Below are 19,070 nucleotides of genomic sequence, written 5' to 3'. Positions count from 1 at the left end.
AAATATTCAAAGTTTATAAAGAATTTGTCTTAGGAATCGAGACCCTTCATTCACCTTCAACATCCAAAGAGGCAGTGCCAGACACAGATCCTCCTTGGTTGGTCGCTCTAACTTGATATACTGTGGCATCATCATCCGTTACATTTGTGATGACCAGCTGGTGGTATCCACCCTTGAATTCCTGTATCTTGATCTTTTCACCATCTGGCATGATTTCTTTGCCCTGTCTGTACCACTTGACAATTGGTTTAGGATGCCCAGTGACTTTGCAGACAAATGTGGCATTAGCTTGAAATTTCACATTCAGATTCCTTAGTTCTTCCTTGAAATGTGGAGCTTGAATTGGTACATCAGATTTTGGAATGACTGGTTGTGATACCTCACTCCACTCACTTTCACCACCAAGATTTTCACATTTTACACGGAACTCATATTCAAGACCTTCAATAAGATCTTTCACAGAATAGACTGTTTCACGAATTTCATCTGTTGTTACAGAAATCCACTTGTTTTGTTTTTTCTCACGCTTCTCGAGATAGTAAGTTCTAATCTTTGCACCACCATCACTTGCAGGAGGCTTCCATGAGACAACACAAGAATCCTTTGTGACAGCACTTGCTACTGGCTGACCAGGTTGTCCTGGTTTTTCTGTAAAGAATAAAAAAGTTCAAAAACTGGAGTGAGCTTGCCTTAGTAATTATAGGGTTATACAGAAATTGATATTTTGACATCCACTTACCAAAGGGAGGCTTCATAACAACAACTGATGAAACCTCCAGTGCTTCACTAATGCCATATGTATTCTGAGCAGAAACACGGAAATAATAGCCTGCATTTTCAGTTAGGTTAACAATTCTACAGGTCGTGCCTGAAATGCTTGAAGATACAAGTTGCCATTCTGCTCCTTCCTTAGCTTCACATTTCTCTATGATGTAATTGGTTATCATAGCACCTCCATCGTCCTCTGGTGGTTTCCAGCTTATCACCACAGAATTCTTCAGTATAGACTCTATAACAATTGGTCCTACCGGCTTCTCTGGCTTATCTGTAAAAGAAGCAGCATGATATTTTTAGTTCTTTCGCCAGTAAGTATTTGAGAAAATATTCCACAAAAATAGTGACAATAAAATTAATTACCTTGTATTTCCACATTAAGTACAGTGTCGACTGTTCCAAATGTGTTACTGAGTTGCACTTTGTACTTTCCAGCATGAGTCTTGTGCTGGACATTCTTAATAGCAAGATGAGTATAATGCTCTGTGTTCTCAATAGTAACTGTTTCTGATCCTCTCAAAGGTTTGTTGCCATAGAACCAAGTTATTGCTGGTACTGGTCGGCCAATATACACAACGTGAAGGCGGAGGGTGCCACCTGCACCTGCATAGTACTTCTCTTTCAATGGGAAGCCAGGGTGGAACTGAGGAGGAGCCTGCAGTAATAGCTTGCCACTAGTTTCAATTTCTCCGACATCATTGGTAGCCATACAAGTGTAGAGACCTTCATCCTCCTGTTCATCTGTTATTACTGTCAGTGTATGATTGCGTCCATCAGATGACATTTTGTATTTTCGGCTTTGCACCAGTTCTTTGCCGAAGCGGTACCATTTAATATCAGGCAAAGGTCTCCCAACAATCTGGCATGTCAGCTGAGCTGCTTCACCCAGCTTAGTTGTAACATCCTGCATTTCTTTTTTTATGGCAGGTGCTTCTCCAGCTACGACAAAGATTAAAAAATAGTGAAGATTACTATGAAATTTTCCTCTATTACTATATTACTGGAAATTAATTTTCATTTATACTTGTGCCTCTTACACTTGAAAGACTGCTTTAGGACAGTCATGTTGGCGAATAACATGTAAAACAAATAGGCAGCATGTTAAGTGCAGCACTGTGGTTTATGACACAGCAAATCACAACAACATCACAGCAAATATGATAATATGTGTTTGCTTACATGTTAATTTAGTTTTCACTGCCATAGCAGTCCTCCGAGGTCTGCTGAGGCCGGTCTGATTTTCTGCAAAAACACGGAACTCGTATTCTGTAGCCTCTAGTAAACCTCCTACTGTAAACTGCCTGTCCTTGATGCGTTCTTTATTGCATTTTTTCCAGGTGCTTTCTCCAGACTGGCGATATTCAACCCAATAGCCAAGGATCTCTTTGCCACCATCGCTTTCAGGTCGTTCCCATTCTAATGTAATGCTGTCCTTAAATATAGATGTGATCTCAATTTCTCCAGGTTGGCTTGGTTTGTCTGAAAATGAAAATAGACACAGAAAATAAATTCCTCTCTAAATGTCACTAAGTTGCTCTTCAGAAGATCTGTTAATGCAAACATTTTCTTACCAAATGGATCCTTGCATACAACTGGTTCAGAAGCAGCACTTGCTTCACTTTCACCAATATCATTTTGAGCAATGATACGGAATTGATATTCAGCATCTGGAACAAGTCCTGTGACTGTATACATTGTAGTGGTAATCTGTGTCTTATTATGCCGGACCCATTTTTCTGTAGATGTCTCTTTACGTTCAATGTAGTAGCCAGTTACACGAGAACCGCCATCATCTTTAGGTCTGGACCAGGACAAGTTGACAGAACTCTTTGTAACACCAAGCACTTCAGGTGGGTTGTTTGGAGGCTCTGGAGGATCTGTTAGTAATTATAATAACAAAATTAATAGAAATAATAGTGACATAGCATTAAAACATTTGCATATGCTATTGCACTTTTAGAACCATAATGTAGTAATTAAAAATTATTTTTTAAAAAAACCTAAAAGAGGACTTACTTAGAGGTGTCTTTGGTACTGCTGGTTCTTCAGATTTGAGGGATTTACTAATACCGAAATGGTTTTCAGCAGAAACACGGAAGTGATATTCCACATTTTCTTTGAGCCCTTTCACCACTAGTGATGTCCCTTTCACTCTAGAGTCAACAGTGTACCAGGCAGTCTTCGGTACTTCTCGTCTCTCAACAATATAACCTAGGATATCTGCACCACCATCATCTGTAGGAGGTCTCCAGCTTACTCTGACAGAACGAGCTTGTATATCATCATACTCAAGTGGCCCTTCTGGTGGATTTGGAATGCCAATCACTCTGACTTTAATATACACAGCTTTTTTGCCACACTTGTTTTCAAGTGCCAAATCGTAGGTGCCTGAATCTTCTCTTTCTGCATCTTTGATCACAAGTTCCGTGTGAGTGTCAGAAGTCGCAATCATGGCCCTCTTGCTGATGTCATGTCCTTCTTTTGTCCATTTGCATATTGGGATGGGCTTACCCTTAATGGGTATTGTAAGCCTGATAACTCCACCTTGTCTCACCATGAGACCTTCCTGGTATTTTTCATCAAGTTCATAGTCAGGATATTCTGTAAACAAAATTAACATGTCATGCTATGTCTGTTTTACAGATTATATCATACCTGCTTTAGGGAAATACTTTTTTAGGACAACTTTCAATGAGAGTTAAGACTTGAAGTGTCTTACCAAGCATTTCTGTTATTTTGACTGTTCCTGGCACTTCAGCAGGTTCTCCTGGTCCACCAGCATTACAGGCTAGCACACGGAATCTGTATTCTGCGCCCTGGGGGAGATGTGTCAAGGTGTATTCACGAATCTTGGTTGGCGTGGTATTGCATTTGGTCCATTCAAATTGATCAACCTTCTGCATCTCAATTAAGTAGCCAGTAACTTTAGAACCACCTTCATCTTCTGGTGGACTCCAAGCCAGGGAGACAGATGTTCTTGTAGTATCAGTGACTCTTGGGTTCTGAGGCTTACCTGGAGGAGCTGGAAGAGAAGATGAATGGAGGGGTGGGATCTTTTTATGAATATTTAAAAAATGTAACAAATGCTAACTTGCAACATATGATCTGTATTAAGTCTATAGGATTTATACAGGAAAACTTACAATGAAGGTCTTTCACTAATATTTTATTGGGTTTCTCCAGTCAGAATCTCACTTATGAATTCACCCAGATAACTTTCCAAATTAGAAAGAAGAGTAAATTTTACTAGTATCATTCTGCCATAATGTGCTTAGTCTACATAGGAAAGTACTTACCAATTGGATCTCTAGCGACAGCAGACTTTGAAGGACGGCTGGGTTTCCCAGTGCCTCTGGCATTGATTGCTGTGACTCGGTGTTCATATTCTAATCCTTCAACCAACCCAGTGGAACGATAACGAGTCATAGTGACTGGAACTTTATTTACACGGATCCATCTATCTGCTCTAACTTCTTTGCGTTCCACAATATAACCAGTAATCTGTGAGTCACCATCATCTTCTGGAGGATACCAAGTTAATGTCATGCCATCTCGAGAGATATCAAACACTTCTGGAGTGCCAGGAGGACCAGGAATACCTGTAAAAACATAACGGAATTAGCAAAGAAAGTGTCAAATGATTCTACACATTAGTAATATGCAACATATTGTGAATGACAGTGTAATATCAATGTCCTGTCAAACTTTTTATCAGCAGATATCAAAGTACTTTGCAAACTAGGTCAGTGAAATACTACTGGTTTTGTAATGGGATCATGCAATTTTTCAAGGCTAATGGTAGACTTGAGCAGAAAAATTGAAGTTTACCATCCAGGTTCTGTGCAGTGCATCTATAATACCTATAGAGATTTATGGATGGCATTTTTCTCTGGAAGTATAACAAGACTACTGTGCATCATAATGTACCATTTTATTTGGCAAAAGGAAGTAGTAACATCTAGAAAAATCTTATCTATGTGTGGATATATAAGCCCATTTAAATATATATTTTAATTTTTAAAGGTAAAGGATAAGCAAAAATTCAGACTTACGTATTCTGCTCTTGCATTCTATAATTTCAGACTGCAGGTAAGATCCGATTCCAAAGCGGTTTGTAGCAGCCACACGGAACACATATTCCGCACCTTCCACAAGTCTGGTGAACTTAAATGTTGTCCTGGTTACTGACTCTGAAACTGGCAGCCATCCAGGACGGTGAGCATCGCGCTGTTCTACCACATAGCCACTAAGGGTAGCTCCACCATCCAGTTCAGGTGGCTCCCAGGAGATGGTTACATAATTTGAATCAATTTCATCAATTCGGATGGGTCCAACAGGTGGTCCAGGTTTGTCTAGGAAAAAAAGAAAATTAAAAGAAAAAAAAAGTAGAGAAAAAGAATCATATTGCTGATGTAAAAAAGTTCAGATGGAGAAAGATCATGGGCAGTTATTTTCATAAATCCTTACCAAGGATTATAACCTTTATTGTATCACTAACTGTTCCAGTTGTGTTCTTCAGTTCAAGCGTATACTCTCCAGTGTCATGTATGGTGGTCTCACGCACAGTTAATTTAGCCATTTTGGCAACAGTCTCCATTTTGATGCGTTCTGATTCTTTTAGTTTAGAACCAGCAAAGAACCAAGATGCAGCTGGAGGTGGTCGTCCTTCAATTGGAATAGCTAACTCAATGGGTTTGCCAGCAGGTACATGAATTGTCTTCTGAGGTATTCCAGCGAAGTCAATTGTTGGTAGAACTAAGAAATATAAATCATTGATATTTTAAATATCCATTTTACAAATATCACGTTCATTTGGTGTATGCTTCACCCTGTTATTTTTAACAGTAGATACCTACCTTTTTGGTCTTGTACTGTCACTGCTGTGACAATCTCTCGTGGTTCTGACATGCCCTTCTGATTCTGTGCTCTGACTCTGAACAAGTACTGTTCACCTTCATTGAGAGAGATAATTGTATGCTCATAGACGGCAGGCTTCAGTGTCACTACCTTCAACCATCTTTCTGTTCCAGCTTTGCTGGCCTCAATAACATAGCCAGTCAATCTGCTGCCACCATCATGTGGTGGTTTCTCCCATGCAAGAGTAACAGTTGATTTAGTGGTGTCAATCACTTCGAGTTTTTGTGGTACCATGGGGACATCAGATACTAGTACCGCATCAGATGTTTCACAAGCTTCACCAATGCCATAAATATTTTCTGGTAGTACTCTGAAATAATACAAAGCTCCTTCTAGAAGTCCAGTAACTCTATAAAATGTCTTGCTGCATTTGATAGTGACGGTCTTGTAAGCTCTCATGGAAGCTTCACGTTTCTCAATTATATAATTGTTGACTGGGGCTCCACCATCAATGGTTGGAATATCCCAAGTAAGTGTCACAGAATCTTTTGATACTTCCTTAATTCTCACTGCAGCTGGTGGACCAGGTGTATCTAAACCAAAACAAAACAAAGATTTTTTTTTTCCTTTTGGATCCTTTCCTTTTACAGTCAATGACTGCTTCTGCATAAAAAAAACCAACAATGCTGGGATTTGATTTATAAACTAGCACAGCTTTAGAAACTATATTTTCCTTTGGTTTAGATTGTTTCCCTGACTTCCCAAACTTTCTCATGTTATTTAAACTGCAAACTTGCTTTGGAAATGAATAACTTTCTTATTCCTGAGCAACATGCACTATGAGTGATGTACTGCCCATATACAATTGTAGCAGTACTTACCATACACTTTTACAGAAATAGTCGCAGATTTTTTCCCTGATTGATTTTCAGCCTCAATGACGTATTTTCCAGCGTCATACCGATTAACTTTATCCACAATAAGCAGAGTGTAGCTGTCTGTAGTATCAATAATAGCTCGACTTGCAAGGTCAACACCCTGCTTGCTCCATGTGATTACAGGAGGAGGTCTGCCAGATACAGAGACCATTAGGCGCAGGGAACCACCAGCTCTGACTGTAACTGTCTTCTTCAGATCATCAGCAAGCTCAAGCTCAGGTATTTCTGATGAAGGGTGTAAGAAACATGGAATTAATTAATGTTTTAATCAATTAATTAATAGTTCTAAAGCAAAATATAATTATTCCTTAAAATATATATTAAGTTTTCAAATTACCTATTCTTTCCACAGGTTCTATTTCTGCTGATGATTCACTAAATTCACTCATACCATTCACATTTGTAGCAGCAACTCTGAATTGGTATTTCTGTGCTGTTTTAAGACCAGTCACGGTGAACTCAGCATTCCTCAGAGTGGCAGTTGTATGTGGTCGATACCACTGTTCAGTACCTTCTTCTTTCATTTCAAGAACATAACCTAAGATGTCAGCACCACCATCATATGTGGGCTTTGACCATGCTAAACTGATGCTGTGCTTAGTAGTATCCACAACTCTTGGAGCTGAAGGTGGTGCAGGAGTATCTTTGAAAAAGAAGAAAATCATTTCACATTGGTGCAGGAAACATTTTACAGTTAAAAAACTTTCTAAACAGCTAATGCCAGGAAATGTGAACTATAACTGCTTTTAAGTTTATTCTAATACTAGCTAGTTCAGTGATACCATATGTGGTTTGGGTATCTTAGTCAAAGTGTGAGTGTGGGTTTATGGTCCATTATTATAAGTAAATATTAAAATATGTTTTAAATGTGTTAACTTACATGATGGTTCTTTACATAATATGTATTGTGAGGCTTCGCTAGGCTCACTGTTCCCAGCAGCATTCACTGCAGTGACACGGAACTGGTACTGGCTGCCTTCCATGAGACCAGTGACTTTCAGTCTGGTATCATAAACAGTGTAATCTCTGTTCACTCGTGTCCAGCGCAGACTTTTCCTTTCACGTTTGTCCACAAGATAGTCCTTAATCTCACTGCCACCATCTGATTCTGGTTTTGTCCACTGAATAATGACATGTTCCTTGCCGACACTCACTTCTTCAGGAGCACCAGGCTGTGTTGGGATAGCTGGTGTTTTTAAAAGGTGAAAAAAGAAATATTATTTAACAAATTGTTTATCTATGAGAAATACTCCACAAATTCTGATGCGGAATGGAAGTAGTAACACTCACTGAAAGCATTCCTGGCAATCACAGGTTCTGTTTCAAGTGGAACACCTGGTCCATATTTGTTGACAGCTCTCACACGGAAGATGTATTCGTTATTTTTAATAAGTTTTGTTACCACATGTGATAAAGTCTGGCATTCAGCCTCAACAATAACCCAGTGAAGTCTGCTGGTTTCACGCCTTTCTACGATATAGTGAGTGATTTGTGCACCTCCATCTTCCTCAGGCATGTTCCATGCCAGAGTACATTTCTCTTCTGTTACTCTGCTAACTGTAATTTTGCCTGCACATGGACCTGGTGAATCTGGGTAGAGATGAAAATAAGTATTGTTATTAGCAGCTAAGGAAAAGTGTTTCACTCTTATTTAAAATAATGCGGGGTTTTTAGTATACTAAATATGAAGATTAATCATAGGATACATACCAAGCACTTTGACAAGAACAGAGATTTGTTTCATCCCACTGGCATTTTTAACTGTTAGAGTATATTTTCCACTATCACTTCTGTCACAGAACTTGATAATTGCAATGGCTCGTTTGCTGGTGTATTGCAGAGATATCTTTTCACATAGATCCAATTCCCTGTCACCTTTGGACCAGAAGACTTTTGGTTCTGGTTTCCCACCAATGGCCGCATCGAGAACAAGATCTGATCCAGCCCTAATGGTCACAACTTCTCCCTGCAGTCTGGCATCGAGTTCAGCCTTTGGTGGTGCTGTCATAAGGAAAAAGAGATTAAAACCAAATTATATGACAGTACTAAAAATGGAACATTATATTTTTAGTTGTTCCAAGTGAGTATTTCTTACAGTATTCATCTTTGCAAATGACAGCACCAGTTGATTCAGATCCTTTGCTAATCACACCAGCAGCATTCTTTGCTAGTACACGGAATTCATATGCTTCATCTTCGCTAAGAGCTGTCACAGTAAAAAAGTTTTCTGAGACAATGGTATAATTGCATTTCAGCCAGCGTCCGTCACCAGATTTGTTATATGGTTTGCGCTCTATAATATATCCGATAATTTTGCTTCCACCATCATAAAGGGGTGCTGACCAGCTAAGTGACACTGTAGATCTGGTGACATCTGTTACTTCTGGTCTTCCTGGTGGATCTGGAAGAATAAAACAGAAAAATGAGAAATGCAATTCTATTTTAGCTTAAATAACAGCATAAGTCCAAAAGTAATACTTACCAACTGGATTTTGAGCCACTACTGGTCTCGAAGCTTCACTAGCTTTGCTAACACCTGCAGCATTTAGAGCATAGGTTCTGAATTGGTATTCTAGGCCTTCCACCAATCCTGTGACTTTGTAGTTGCATTCACAGCATGGCACTTTGTTTTCTTTCACCCAAAGGATGGTGTTGCGCTCCTTCTTTTCAACCCAATATCCAATGACTTTGCTGCCACCATCATGATAGGGTTCCTCCCAGCGAATGGCCATGGCAGTTGCAGACACTGAATAGACTTCTGGCCTTGAAGGCGGGCTTGGTGGGACTAAACACAAAAAAGACAGGGAGTAAAATGTTAGTTATTACAACCACCTCAGTCAGAGGAAAAGAACAAATTTTGAAGTGTTTCACTTACCGAATGGATGCTCAGCAACGATTGGTTTTGATTCAAGGGGTTTGCTGACACCAAATCTGTTTTCTGAGCTTACTCGGAAACTGTACTCCTGGTATTTTGTGAGATGAGTGACTTTGATCTGTGTACGTTTCACACTGGAATTTACCAGCTGCCATGCTGTTGTGCCAGATTCACGTTTCTCTACAATGTAGTTCGTAATGTCACTGCCACCGTCATCTTCAGGTTCTTTCCAGGTCAACACACAGGATTCAGCAGAGACAGATGATATTTCAATTGGGCCAGTGACAGGACCTGGCCTTCCTATGACTACCACTGTGACAGTAAATGTTTTCACACCAGCAGTGTTTTCTAGTGTGAGGTAGTATTTACCAGAGTCACCCCTCATACTGTCCTTTACAGTCAGTGTGGTTCTGTCTTTTGTTGTCTTGATGGTCACTCTTTCAGTTTCCTTCAGCCTCATCTCCTCAAGTTTCCATGTCACTTTTGGAGCTGGGCGCCCACTGATTGGTATATCAATAGTAAAGGTGCTTCCAGCCTTGCATGTTATGAGCTGTCTGCTTATTTCGCTGAGATCTGCTGTTGGTTCAATCTGTGGCTCCTTAATAATAACAGAAGAGAAAGCTTCTCTCGGCTCACTGTAGCCAGCATCATTCTTTGCCTTGACCCGGAATTCATATTCAGTGTTCTCCACAAGGCCTTCAACAGTGAAAGTAAGTTGTTTGGTTTGTCCAGCTTCAATCCAGGATTCAGAACCTTTTTGTTTCATTTCAAGAAGGTATCCAGTAACACGGCTACCACCATCATGATCAGGTTTAAGCCAAGCTAAAACTACGGAAGATTTGGTTGTATCAACAATATCTAGTCTCTTAGGTGGAGCAGGCTCTTCCGTGGCTACAACTGGTTCTGTTAATTCACAGGGTTCACCTACACCATATTCATTTTCTGCTGACACTCGATAGTAATATGGCACACCCTCTGCCAGATCAGTGACCTTAAAGATTTGTCGAATGCATTTTGAACTCACCACTTGCCAGCTACGACGGCTTGCTTCCCGTTTTTCCACAATGTAGTGATGGATACGTGAACCTCCATCCAGAACAGGAGCATCCCACATTAAAGTAATAGATCCTCGAGTCACGTCTTTAAATGTAATAGGACCTGGTGGACCAGGTGTGTCCAAAACCTTGACAGTAAATGTAATAGACTTACTTCCACTGTTGTTTTCCACAGTAAAGACATACTTGCCAGCATCATTTCTATTACATTCCTCCACAGTCAATGTGCTGAATGAATCAGTTGTTTGAATGTCAGCACGCAAGCTAAGATTAGCATCTGCTTTGGACCACACAGCAGTAGGAACAGGTCTTCCAGAGAAGGCAATAAATAGACGAATGCTTGCACCTGCTCTTACAATATGAGTCTGCTTGAAATTTGCATCGATATCAATTTCAGGTGCAGAAAGCCTGTCCACGGTTTGGATAGAAGCAGGAACTTCACAACTTTCTCCTTTGCCAGCACCATTGACAGCACTAACTCTGAATTTGTAGTGTTCTCCTGCCTCCAAATCAACAACGGTATATTTAGTAGCAAGAACAGTCTCTGCATTGACTTTCTGCCATGCTTCAAGATCAGCTTTGCACATCTCAATGATGTACCCAATTATTTCCATGCCTCCATCAAAAACTGGCTTGGTCCACTCTAAGCTTACACTAGTCTTTGATGTATCTGTCACCTTTACAACATTAGGAGCACTTGGTGGGCTGACTGGTTCTCTACATTTAATCAGCTTTGAAACGTCACTTGGAGGTCCAACTCCTACAGCATTTTCAGCCATGACATGGAATTCATACTCATTGCCTTCAATAAGGCCAGTTACTCTGTATCTGTTCTCAGTAATGGGCCTCTTACTGGATACTTTAACCCAGCGCATGCTCTTCTTTTCTCTCCTTTCTAGAATATACTCATTTATCTCACTTCCACCATCTGATTTTGGTCTTGCCCATGTGAGTGTGATACTGTCTCCTGTAACATTGGTAGGCTCTGGAGTTCCTGGTGCGTCAGGGAGAGCTAAAAAAAGAAAAACATCATGAGAAAGACAAGATGGTAACTCCGCAGTTATTTCTACAGAATCGGGTAGAACTTACTGTAAGGTATTTGTGCGGTAACTGGATCAGACTCCAATGGTCTGCCAACTCCAAATTTGTTCACTGCAGAGACACGGAACTGGTATTCGTTGCCCTTAATTAATTTAAGTGCTGTGTAGGTGCAAGCTTCACATTTATCTTCAACTAATGCCCAAGCAATCCTGCTGGTTTCACGTTTTTCAATTATGTAGTGGGAAATAGAAGCGCAACCATCATTAGCTGGAGGCTCCCACCACAATGTGACTTTTTCTCCAGTAATGTTTGTGAATCGTATTGGTCCACCAACTTTTCCTGGTGTGTCTGCAATTTTAAAGGTTCAGAATTATAATTTGATGGCACTTAGAATAAAATACTATTCTAAAAGAGCATGCTGAAAGTGTTTGGCGCAGTACCTTGTACTCTGAAGGTAATATCTTCTCGTTTAGTGCCTGATGCATTTTTGGCTTCTACTGTGTACACTCCACGATGATCCCGGGTAGCATCTCTAATGAAGATTGTACTATATCCAATAGCTGTAGTTATTTCTATATTCATTATTTTCTCAATCTCCTTACCATCCTTAAACCATGTCACTTTAGGTACTGGACGTCCTTTGATTAGAGCTTTAAGTCTAATGCTCTCTCCAGCTTTAACAGTAAGGCCTTCGAAGTGCTCAGGGCCAAATTCAATTGTTGGAGCAACTGAAAAAGGAAAATATAATTCAATTCCCATATAGCTAAGTATTTTTTCCTGATACACTTTTTAATGTACTAATTATAAAAGATTGTTATATATAGAATTCTTCCACTTAGAAAATGGTATTCTCTAAAAAGCAGTTATTACATGAAGTATAAACTTATTTTTCATGTAAGCACACAGTGTATCATATTAACAATAGGTGAAAGACACTGTTAACATACGCTGTCACAGTATGCCAAGCTACCTGAGGCATATTTTCCTTTCTAAATTATTCAGTGAATCAGAATATTACAGTTTATGATTTCTTTCTAACTTTGCTACTGCTGCTTATCCAACACAAATGTAGACTTCCATGCCTTTCAGCAATTAATGACGTACGTCTGCAGATTTGGGTCTTTAATTTAGACCCTCTCACCTTGGAGTACAAACAGAAATGTTCTGAGTTGACTGGAAGGACCTCAGCCACATGTTCTTCCCCCCTTGGCCTCCCATTTCCCATCAGTACAGCCAGGAGTTCTAGCTGGCTTTGGTACCCAAATACAAAGATATTAAGAAGTAATTCTTACTGTTTTCATCTCTGGTCATGATATAGCCTGAAGACTGTGAAGGCGGGCTGATTGTACCGACAGCATTTCTTGCAAGCACTCTGAATTCATATCGGTCACCTGAACTGAGTCCTGTAACTGTATATTGGCATTCACTGACATCAGTAAAGTTACATCTGAGCCAACGGTCTTCACTTCCTTGCCGTTTCTCAATGCTGTAAGCCACAATCTTACTGCCTCCATCACGCAGTGGGGGGGTCCATTTAAGGGTGACTGTTTCCCTGGTGACATCAATGTAATCAGGAGTACCAGGTGGGTCTGAAAGGAAAAGAATTAAAATTTATTTTTATCACTGCCCGCCATAGTCTACAAGACTCGAACTTTCTTGCATGAGTGATTGATATTCACTCACCCACTGGAGAAACTGCCAAAGTAAATTTGCTTGGCTCACTAGCTCGGCTTAGACCTGCAGTGTTTTCAGCGTATACTTGGAACTGGTAATCCAGGCCCTCAAGCAGTCCGGTAATCCTGTATTCTCTGCTAGATATTAATGCAACATTAACCTTCTGCCACAAAATACTGTTTCTTTCCTTCTTTTCAACGTGGTATCCAATGATCTCTGAACCACCATCATAAACAGGAGCATCCCAAGATATGGTCATTCCATCAGCGGTTATGTTGTATACGAGAGGCTTGCCTGGGGCACCTGGTGGTCTAAATTGATGCTTTGCTACAACATCTGCTGAGACAAGAGGTGGGCTCACTCCGTATCTGTTTTCTGCACGAACTCTAAACTGATATTCAGTGTCTTTAACGAGGTTTGGTACTTTGAAAGTTGTTCTTGCAGCACTCGAACACACCAGTTTCCAGTTCATTTGTGAAGTTTCTCTCTTCTCAATACTGTAGCCAGTAATTTCTCCTCCCCCATCATCTTCAGGAGCTTCCCATGACAAAACTACACTATCTGCTTTGATTTCATCTAGTCTTAAAGGTCCTTTTGGCTTGGATGGAGGGCCGAGAGTGATGACAGTGATTGTGAATGTTTTTCTGCACACTACATTGTCAAGAATTAAAGTATATTTGCCACCATGCTCCTTTTTCACATTCTTGATGCTTAAGCTTATCTTGTTTTCAGTTTTCTTGAAACGAAGATGTTCAGTTTCTTTAAGAGGGAGGTTGTCCTTGAGCCAGCTCATTGATGGTTTAGGTTTACCTTTATAGGGCAATTCAATGTGCAGGTTATGTCCAATTCTTACTGCAATTTGACCTCCAGGAATATCAGAAAGGTCAGCTTCAGGTGTTATTATATATTCTTTCACTGTAATGGGTCCAATACTAACACTGTCACTCATGCCTTTTTCATTTTTAGCAAAGACTCTGAATTCCATGACAGAAAGCTCTTTAAGTTTTTCAACTTCAAATTCACAGCTCTTGCTTGTGCCTGCATATGTCCATTCTTTTTCTCCTTGCAGTTTCTTTTCAATAATATAGTCCGATATAATGCTACCACCATCATAGTCAGGTTTGCTCCACTGCAATTTAACAGAAGTCTTTGTAGAATCTTTCATGGCTAGGTCTTTTACAGGTCCAGGTACGTCTGCAGCTTTCACCGGTTCAGTTGTCTCACAAGGTTCACCCAGTCCAATTTCATTTTCAGCAAGAACACGGAAGAAGAATGCAGTCTTCTCTGACAGGTTAGTTAGCTTATAGGTGGTATGAGAACACTTTTTTGTTACAGTTGACCAGGCCCTCTTTGTAGCGTCTCTTTTTTCAACAACATAATTTGTTATTTCAGAACCACCATTAATGAGAGGTGGCTCCCATACCAGTGTAACTGTGCCACGAGCAACATGCTTAAGCTGCAGCTTCTGGCAGGCAGATGGCGTGTCAAGTACTTTTATATTCACAAATGATGATTTTGCTTCTCCAACTCCATTTTCAATTGTAAGAATGTATTTTCCTGTATCATTGCGGGTAACTTGAGGAATAGTAAGTAGTGTAGATGATTCTGTGTTCTGGATGATATATCTTTCGTCAGTCCCAAGATTCTTGTCACCCTTTCTCCAAGTGACTGTTGGAGGAGGTCTTCCTTTGAATGGAATCATTGTTTGTACATCTTCACCTGCTTTAGCAACAATAGAGGTCCGGAGAGCAACATCCAGATCAATCTCTGGTGCCACTGTGGAAATAAGTAAAAATTAATAAGGCATACTTGGAATGTAAAATAAGAAATGCTCTGAAAAAAAAAAACCCACAAAAAAAATGATAAATCACTGAAAAGTACAGTACCAAGAATATCTTTAGCTTGAACGGGTTCCATCATTTCAATAGGCTCTCCTTGTCCAGCACAATTTATAGCAGACACACGGAAATAATAATTAATACTTGGCTGAAGGTGGGATACAACATACTCGGTTGTTCTCACTTCTCCCTTAGTACTGACTACAGTCCATTCTTGCTCTTCACCTTCCCTTTTCTCCACTACGTAGTTGGTAATTGGACTTCCTCCATCATAAGCAGGTTTAATCCAGCCAAGGGTGACAGATGTCTTGGTTGTATCCACAACCTTCAGCTTTGTTGGTGAGCCTGGCTTATCTGTAAGTGATAGGTTACGGGGAGAAAAAAGTCAGCAGCCATATTTACAATTAATCATAAAGAGGAATAAAATTTGCCCTCAGTTACATTGGTGCAATTCCATTCTAATTGCTCATTGCCCATTGTTTTCTAATTAATTAGAAATACTACACATTGTATCTTACCAACAGGATCTGCAGCTTTGTAGAAGTCAGAAGCTTCAGAGAATGGACCTTGTCCAGCTGCATTGACAGCACAAACTCGGAAATGATATTCGCTGTTTTCAGTCAGACCTGTTACTTTCTGTCTGGTGTCCCGAATGGTTTCTTTAGTAACCTTGAACCAACTCAGACTCTTCTTGTCACGCTTCTCAAGAAAATATCCTGATATTTCACTGCCTCCGTCAACAGTGGGCCTATTCCAGACAACAGTCATAGAATTCTTGGTTATCATTGTAACTTCTGGTACACTAGGTGGTCCAGGTGTAACTGAGTAAAAAAAAATATATGTCAGTAGATCAGTACTACTTAAAAATAATACACAAGACAGTTCAGTTGCATAAGTTATTTTATATGTTTCTTACCAAATGAATTTTTGGCTATAACAGGTTCAGACTCCAGTGAATCACCAACTCCAAACTTGTTCACACCACGGACACGGAACACATATTCATTTCCTTTGATGAGTTTTGTTGTAGTTAAGATACACCCCTCCAGTTTTTCAGAAATTAAAGACCATACAACCCGACTTGTCTCCCGCTTTTCAACAACATAGTGTGTTACAGGTGCACCACCATCATCTGCTGGTGGGTCCCACGTTATTGTAATCTTTTCAGCAGTGACCGTCTTAAACTGTATAGGTCCACTTGGGGGTCCTGGCTTGTCTGTGGAAGGCAGAAGAAAGAAGATGTTAAGTATTTGTTACTGAGTTATTGTTTAATAGTATAATACAGTCTTATCTCAAGACATACCAAGTATCTGTACTCTAACATGGGCTGATGCTGAACCCATGGCATTCTTCAGTTTTAATTCATAGATGCCACTGTTGAGTCGGGTTGCATCCTTGATGAGTATAGAAGCAAATTCTGTTGTGTTTTCAATAGACATTAGTGCACTGGTTTGTACCTCGTTGCCATTTTTGAACCATTCAATTGTGGGTATAGGCTTGCCTGAGATGCCTAGTTTTAGCTTAACTGAAGTTCCTGCTTTATATTTCACCACTTCTGTGTATTCTGGTGGCACATCAATTTCAGGTGCACCTTAAGAAAAAATAAGAATAAGTTAAAAACATATTTATTTTAGACTTGTATTTAATAAAACCAAAAATAATAGTCCTTTATTTAAGCTAATAATTACAAACATTTTAAAAGTACAGATCAAAGTAAAGATAGCATGTATAACTTAAATCATAAACCTAGAACAAGTTAGAACTAATCCTACCAAGAAAAGGCAACCGCATGTATAAATATAACCACTTTGGCCATGGGGCATGGGCAGACTTCTGTTGCTTATAGAAGAAAGATACCATAAGACTAAAAATGCAGATACAGCCAAAGATGTTCATTACAATCATGTGCAAATAGCTCACAGTCATTCAAGCTTATTGACACAATCACTGTAAACTAGCCTTCCATATTTAAAAGACTATGATTCTACAAAACAGCACTGCCTTTAAGCTTCCTAGTACCACAAAATGGTACCGTTATATCATTGCAAAACACGTACCGTACGTATCAACACATGTGATAGGACCCACAACATCTGAGGGGTTACTAATGGAACCAACAGCATTCTTAGCAAAGACCCGGAATTCATATTGGGAATTCTGTGTCAGACCAGTTACTGTGAACTGAGTCTCAATAACATTGGTGAAGCTAGCTTTTGTCCATCTGCCATCTGGAAGATCACGTCTTTCTACGATGTATCCAGTGATCTTGCTACCACCATCAAATGCTGGCTTCTGCCATGACAGAGTGATAGCAGTCTTGGACATATCCAACACACGAAGGTTTCTTGGTGGTTCTGCAGTAGGAAACATAAGAGTATTGCTGATGAATAACAGCTGTTTTGAATATTGGCTTACTGTACAGGATGGAATATCACAGGGGTAAAAAAAAAAAAAAAAAAGCACTACTTAAATGGTTGGGCTTCTTTATTTTCTAGGGAATACATACCACAAGCATCAATTGCAAGGACTGGATCAGAAGGATGACTTGCTTTTCCGATGCCAGCTGCATTTTCTGCATAAACTCTAAATTCATAGATAAGGCCAGCACTGATGGTGGTGACTTTGAAGTGAGTTGTGCGAATGAGGGTCTTGTTAGCCTTCTGCCATAATATACTATTCCTGTCTTTCATTTCCAGGTGGTATCCAATGACTGCACTGCCACCGTTAGTGACTGGTTCATGCCATCCAACAGTAATACTCTCTCGGGTGACATTCGTGACCCATGGTGTGGAAGGAGGGCCAGGGGTAGCTAATGATATAAAAAGAAGTGATTAATTGTTAACAAAATTGCATTTTCAACATCAGACCATTAAAACATCGACGTATGGTGTGAGAAGCATATTACTCACTGTAAGGAAGCTTGACGACCACACATTGTGAGTCTATGTGATCGCTGATGCCAAAACGGTTCTCAGCTTTGATGCGGAATTGGTATTCTTCTCCTGTTGTGAGCTTCATAACTTTGATAACAGTTCTAGCAACGGTTGCAGACACTTCAGACCAAGCAGCAGTACTTGTTTCTCTTTTCAGTACGATGTAGTTGGTAACTTGACTTCCACCATCATAAGCTGGAGGCTGCCATCTGAGTGTTACACTCTCTTCAGTGATATCACTAAGGACAACAGGACCAATAGGAGGACTGGGTCTATCCAGCACAACAATATTAACAAATGATTTTGTGGTGCCACTTGAGTTGGCAGCAGTAATGTCATATCTGCCAGCATCAGCAGCCACACTTTCTTTAAGGTTAATGATGAGACTTTCTGCAGTGGTTTCTGTGTGAAATCTCATGGTAGGTTTCAGTGGAATACCATCTCTAGACAATGTCACCTTTGGTATTGGTTTTCCAGAAACTGGAATTTCAACTTTCAGGTTTGATCCCGCTCGAATATATACAGTGTTATGAGGGAAGCCCTTCATGTCAATCTCAGGTGATTCTGAAAAAGAAAACATTTTCAAATCATTAAAAAATGTTTTCTCTTTTAAAATATGAATCCAATCTAATGTGTATCAACCTTTGCCTCATGTCAGAAAGCATACCTAATTGTTCTTTAACTGTTACAGGGAGCAGTAGTTCCTTAGGATCGCTTAAACCAGCTTGGTTTTCTGCAGACACCCTGAAGAAATAGTCAACATTCTCCTTAAGGCCATGGACAACATGATGAGTTGTCTTTACAACTGCACACTTAACCCATTTTTGCTGTCCTTTCTCAAGAGCTTCAATGAGGTAGCTCACAATTCTGCTTCCACCATCATGTTCTGGTTTTAGCCATGAAAGAGAAACACTGTCCTTCGTGACATTTGTTACTCCAAGTTTTTCTGGTGGGCTGGGTTTTTCTAAGAAAAAAAGTGCAACAGGTTAAACAATATAGCAAGTATTTACTTTTTATTTTAGCAATTACACAGGAAAGCCATCTGGATTGAGAAAATGTGTTTTAAAATAAATTTGTATATTAGA

At 39.8% G+C, this 19,070-nt stretch overlaps 1 protein-coding gene across 1 annotated transcript in view; it reads right to left on the bottom strand.

The window, feature by feature from the left end:
* TTN (titin) overlaps positions 1-19,070 on the bottom strand; it is a 242,040-nt gene that overhangs the window by 8,886 nt on the left and 214,084 nt on the right. Inside the window, 31 exon segments of the mRNA XM_010569298.1 lie at positions 55-648; positions 740-1,045; positions 1,138-1,713; positions 1,954-2,253; positions 2,346-2,651; positions 2,791-3,375; positions 3,494-3,796; positions 4,071-4,373; positions 4,827-5,126; positions 5,242-5,529; positions 5,631-6,224; positions 6,513-6,794; positions 6,907-7,212; positions 7,450-7,755; positions 7,860-8,159; positions 8,280-8,570; positions 8,665-8,970; positions 9,052-9,354; positions 9,445-11,511; positions 11,589-11,888; positions 11,981-12,268; positions 12,833-13,129; positions 13,224-14,990; positions 15,101-15,406; positions 15,571-15,873; positions 15,969-16,268; positions 16,356-16,643; positions 17,110-17,406; positions 17,559-17,861; positions 17,962-18,549; positions 18,653-18,949. Of these exon segments, the coding sequence (XP_010567600.1) occupies positions 55-648; positions 740-1,045; positions 1,138-1,713; positions 1,954-2,253; positions 2,346-2,651; positions 2,791-3,375; positions 3,494-3,796; positions 4,071-4,373; positions 4,827-5,126; positions 5,242-5,529; positions 5,631-6,224; positions 6,513-6,794; positions 6,907-7,212; positions 7,450-7,755; positions 7,860-8,159; positions 8,280-8,570; positions 8,665-8,970; positions 9,052-9,354; positions 9,445-11,511; positions 11,589-11,888; positions 11,981-12,268; positions 12,833-13,129; positions 13,224-14,990; positions 15,101-15,406; positions 15,571-15,873; positions 15,969-16,268; positions 16,356-16,643; positions 17,110-17,406; positions 17,559-17,861; positions 17,962-18,549; positions 18,653-18,949 (13,950 nt within the window).

This window comes from Haliaeetus leucocephalus, unplaced genomic scaffold (genome assembly GCF_000737465.1).
Source record: "Haliaeetus leucocephalus isolate CR32 unplaced genomic scaffold, Haliaeetus_leucocephalus-4.0 Scaffold1, whole genome shotgun sequence".
NCBI classification, from domain to species: Eukaryota; Metazoa; Chordata; class Aves; order Accipitriformes; family Accipitridae; genus Haliaeetus; species Haliaeetus leucocephalus.
Note: the sequence above shows the minus strand (reverse complement) of the source record. Positions and strands in the feature narration are given on the sequence as shown.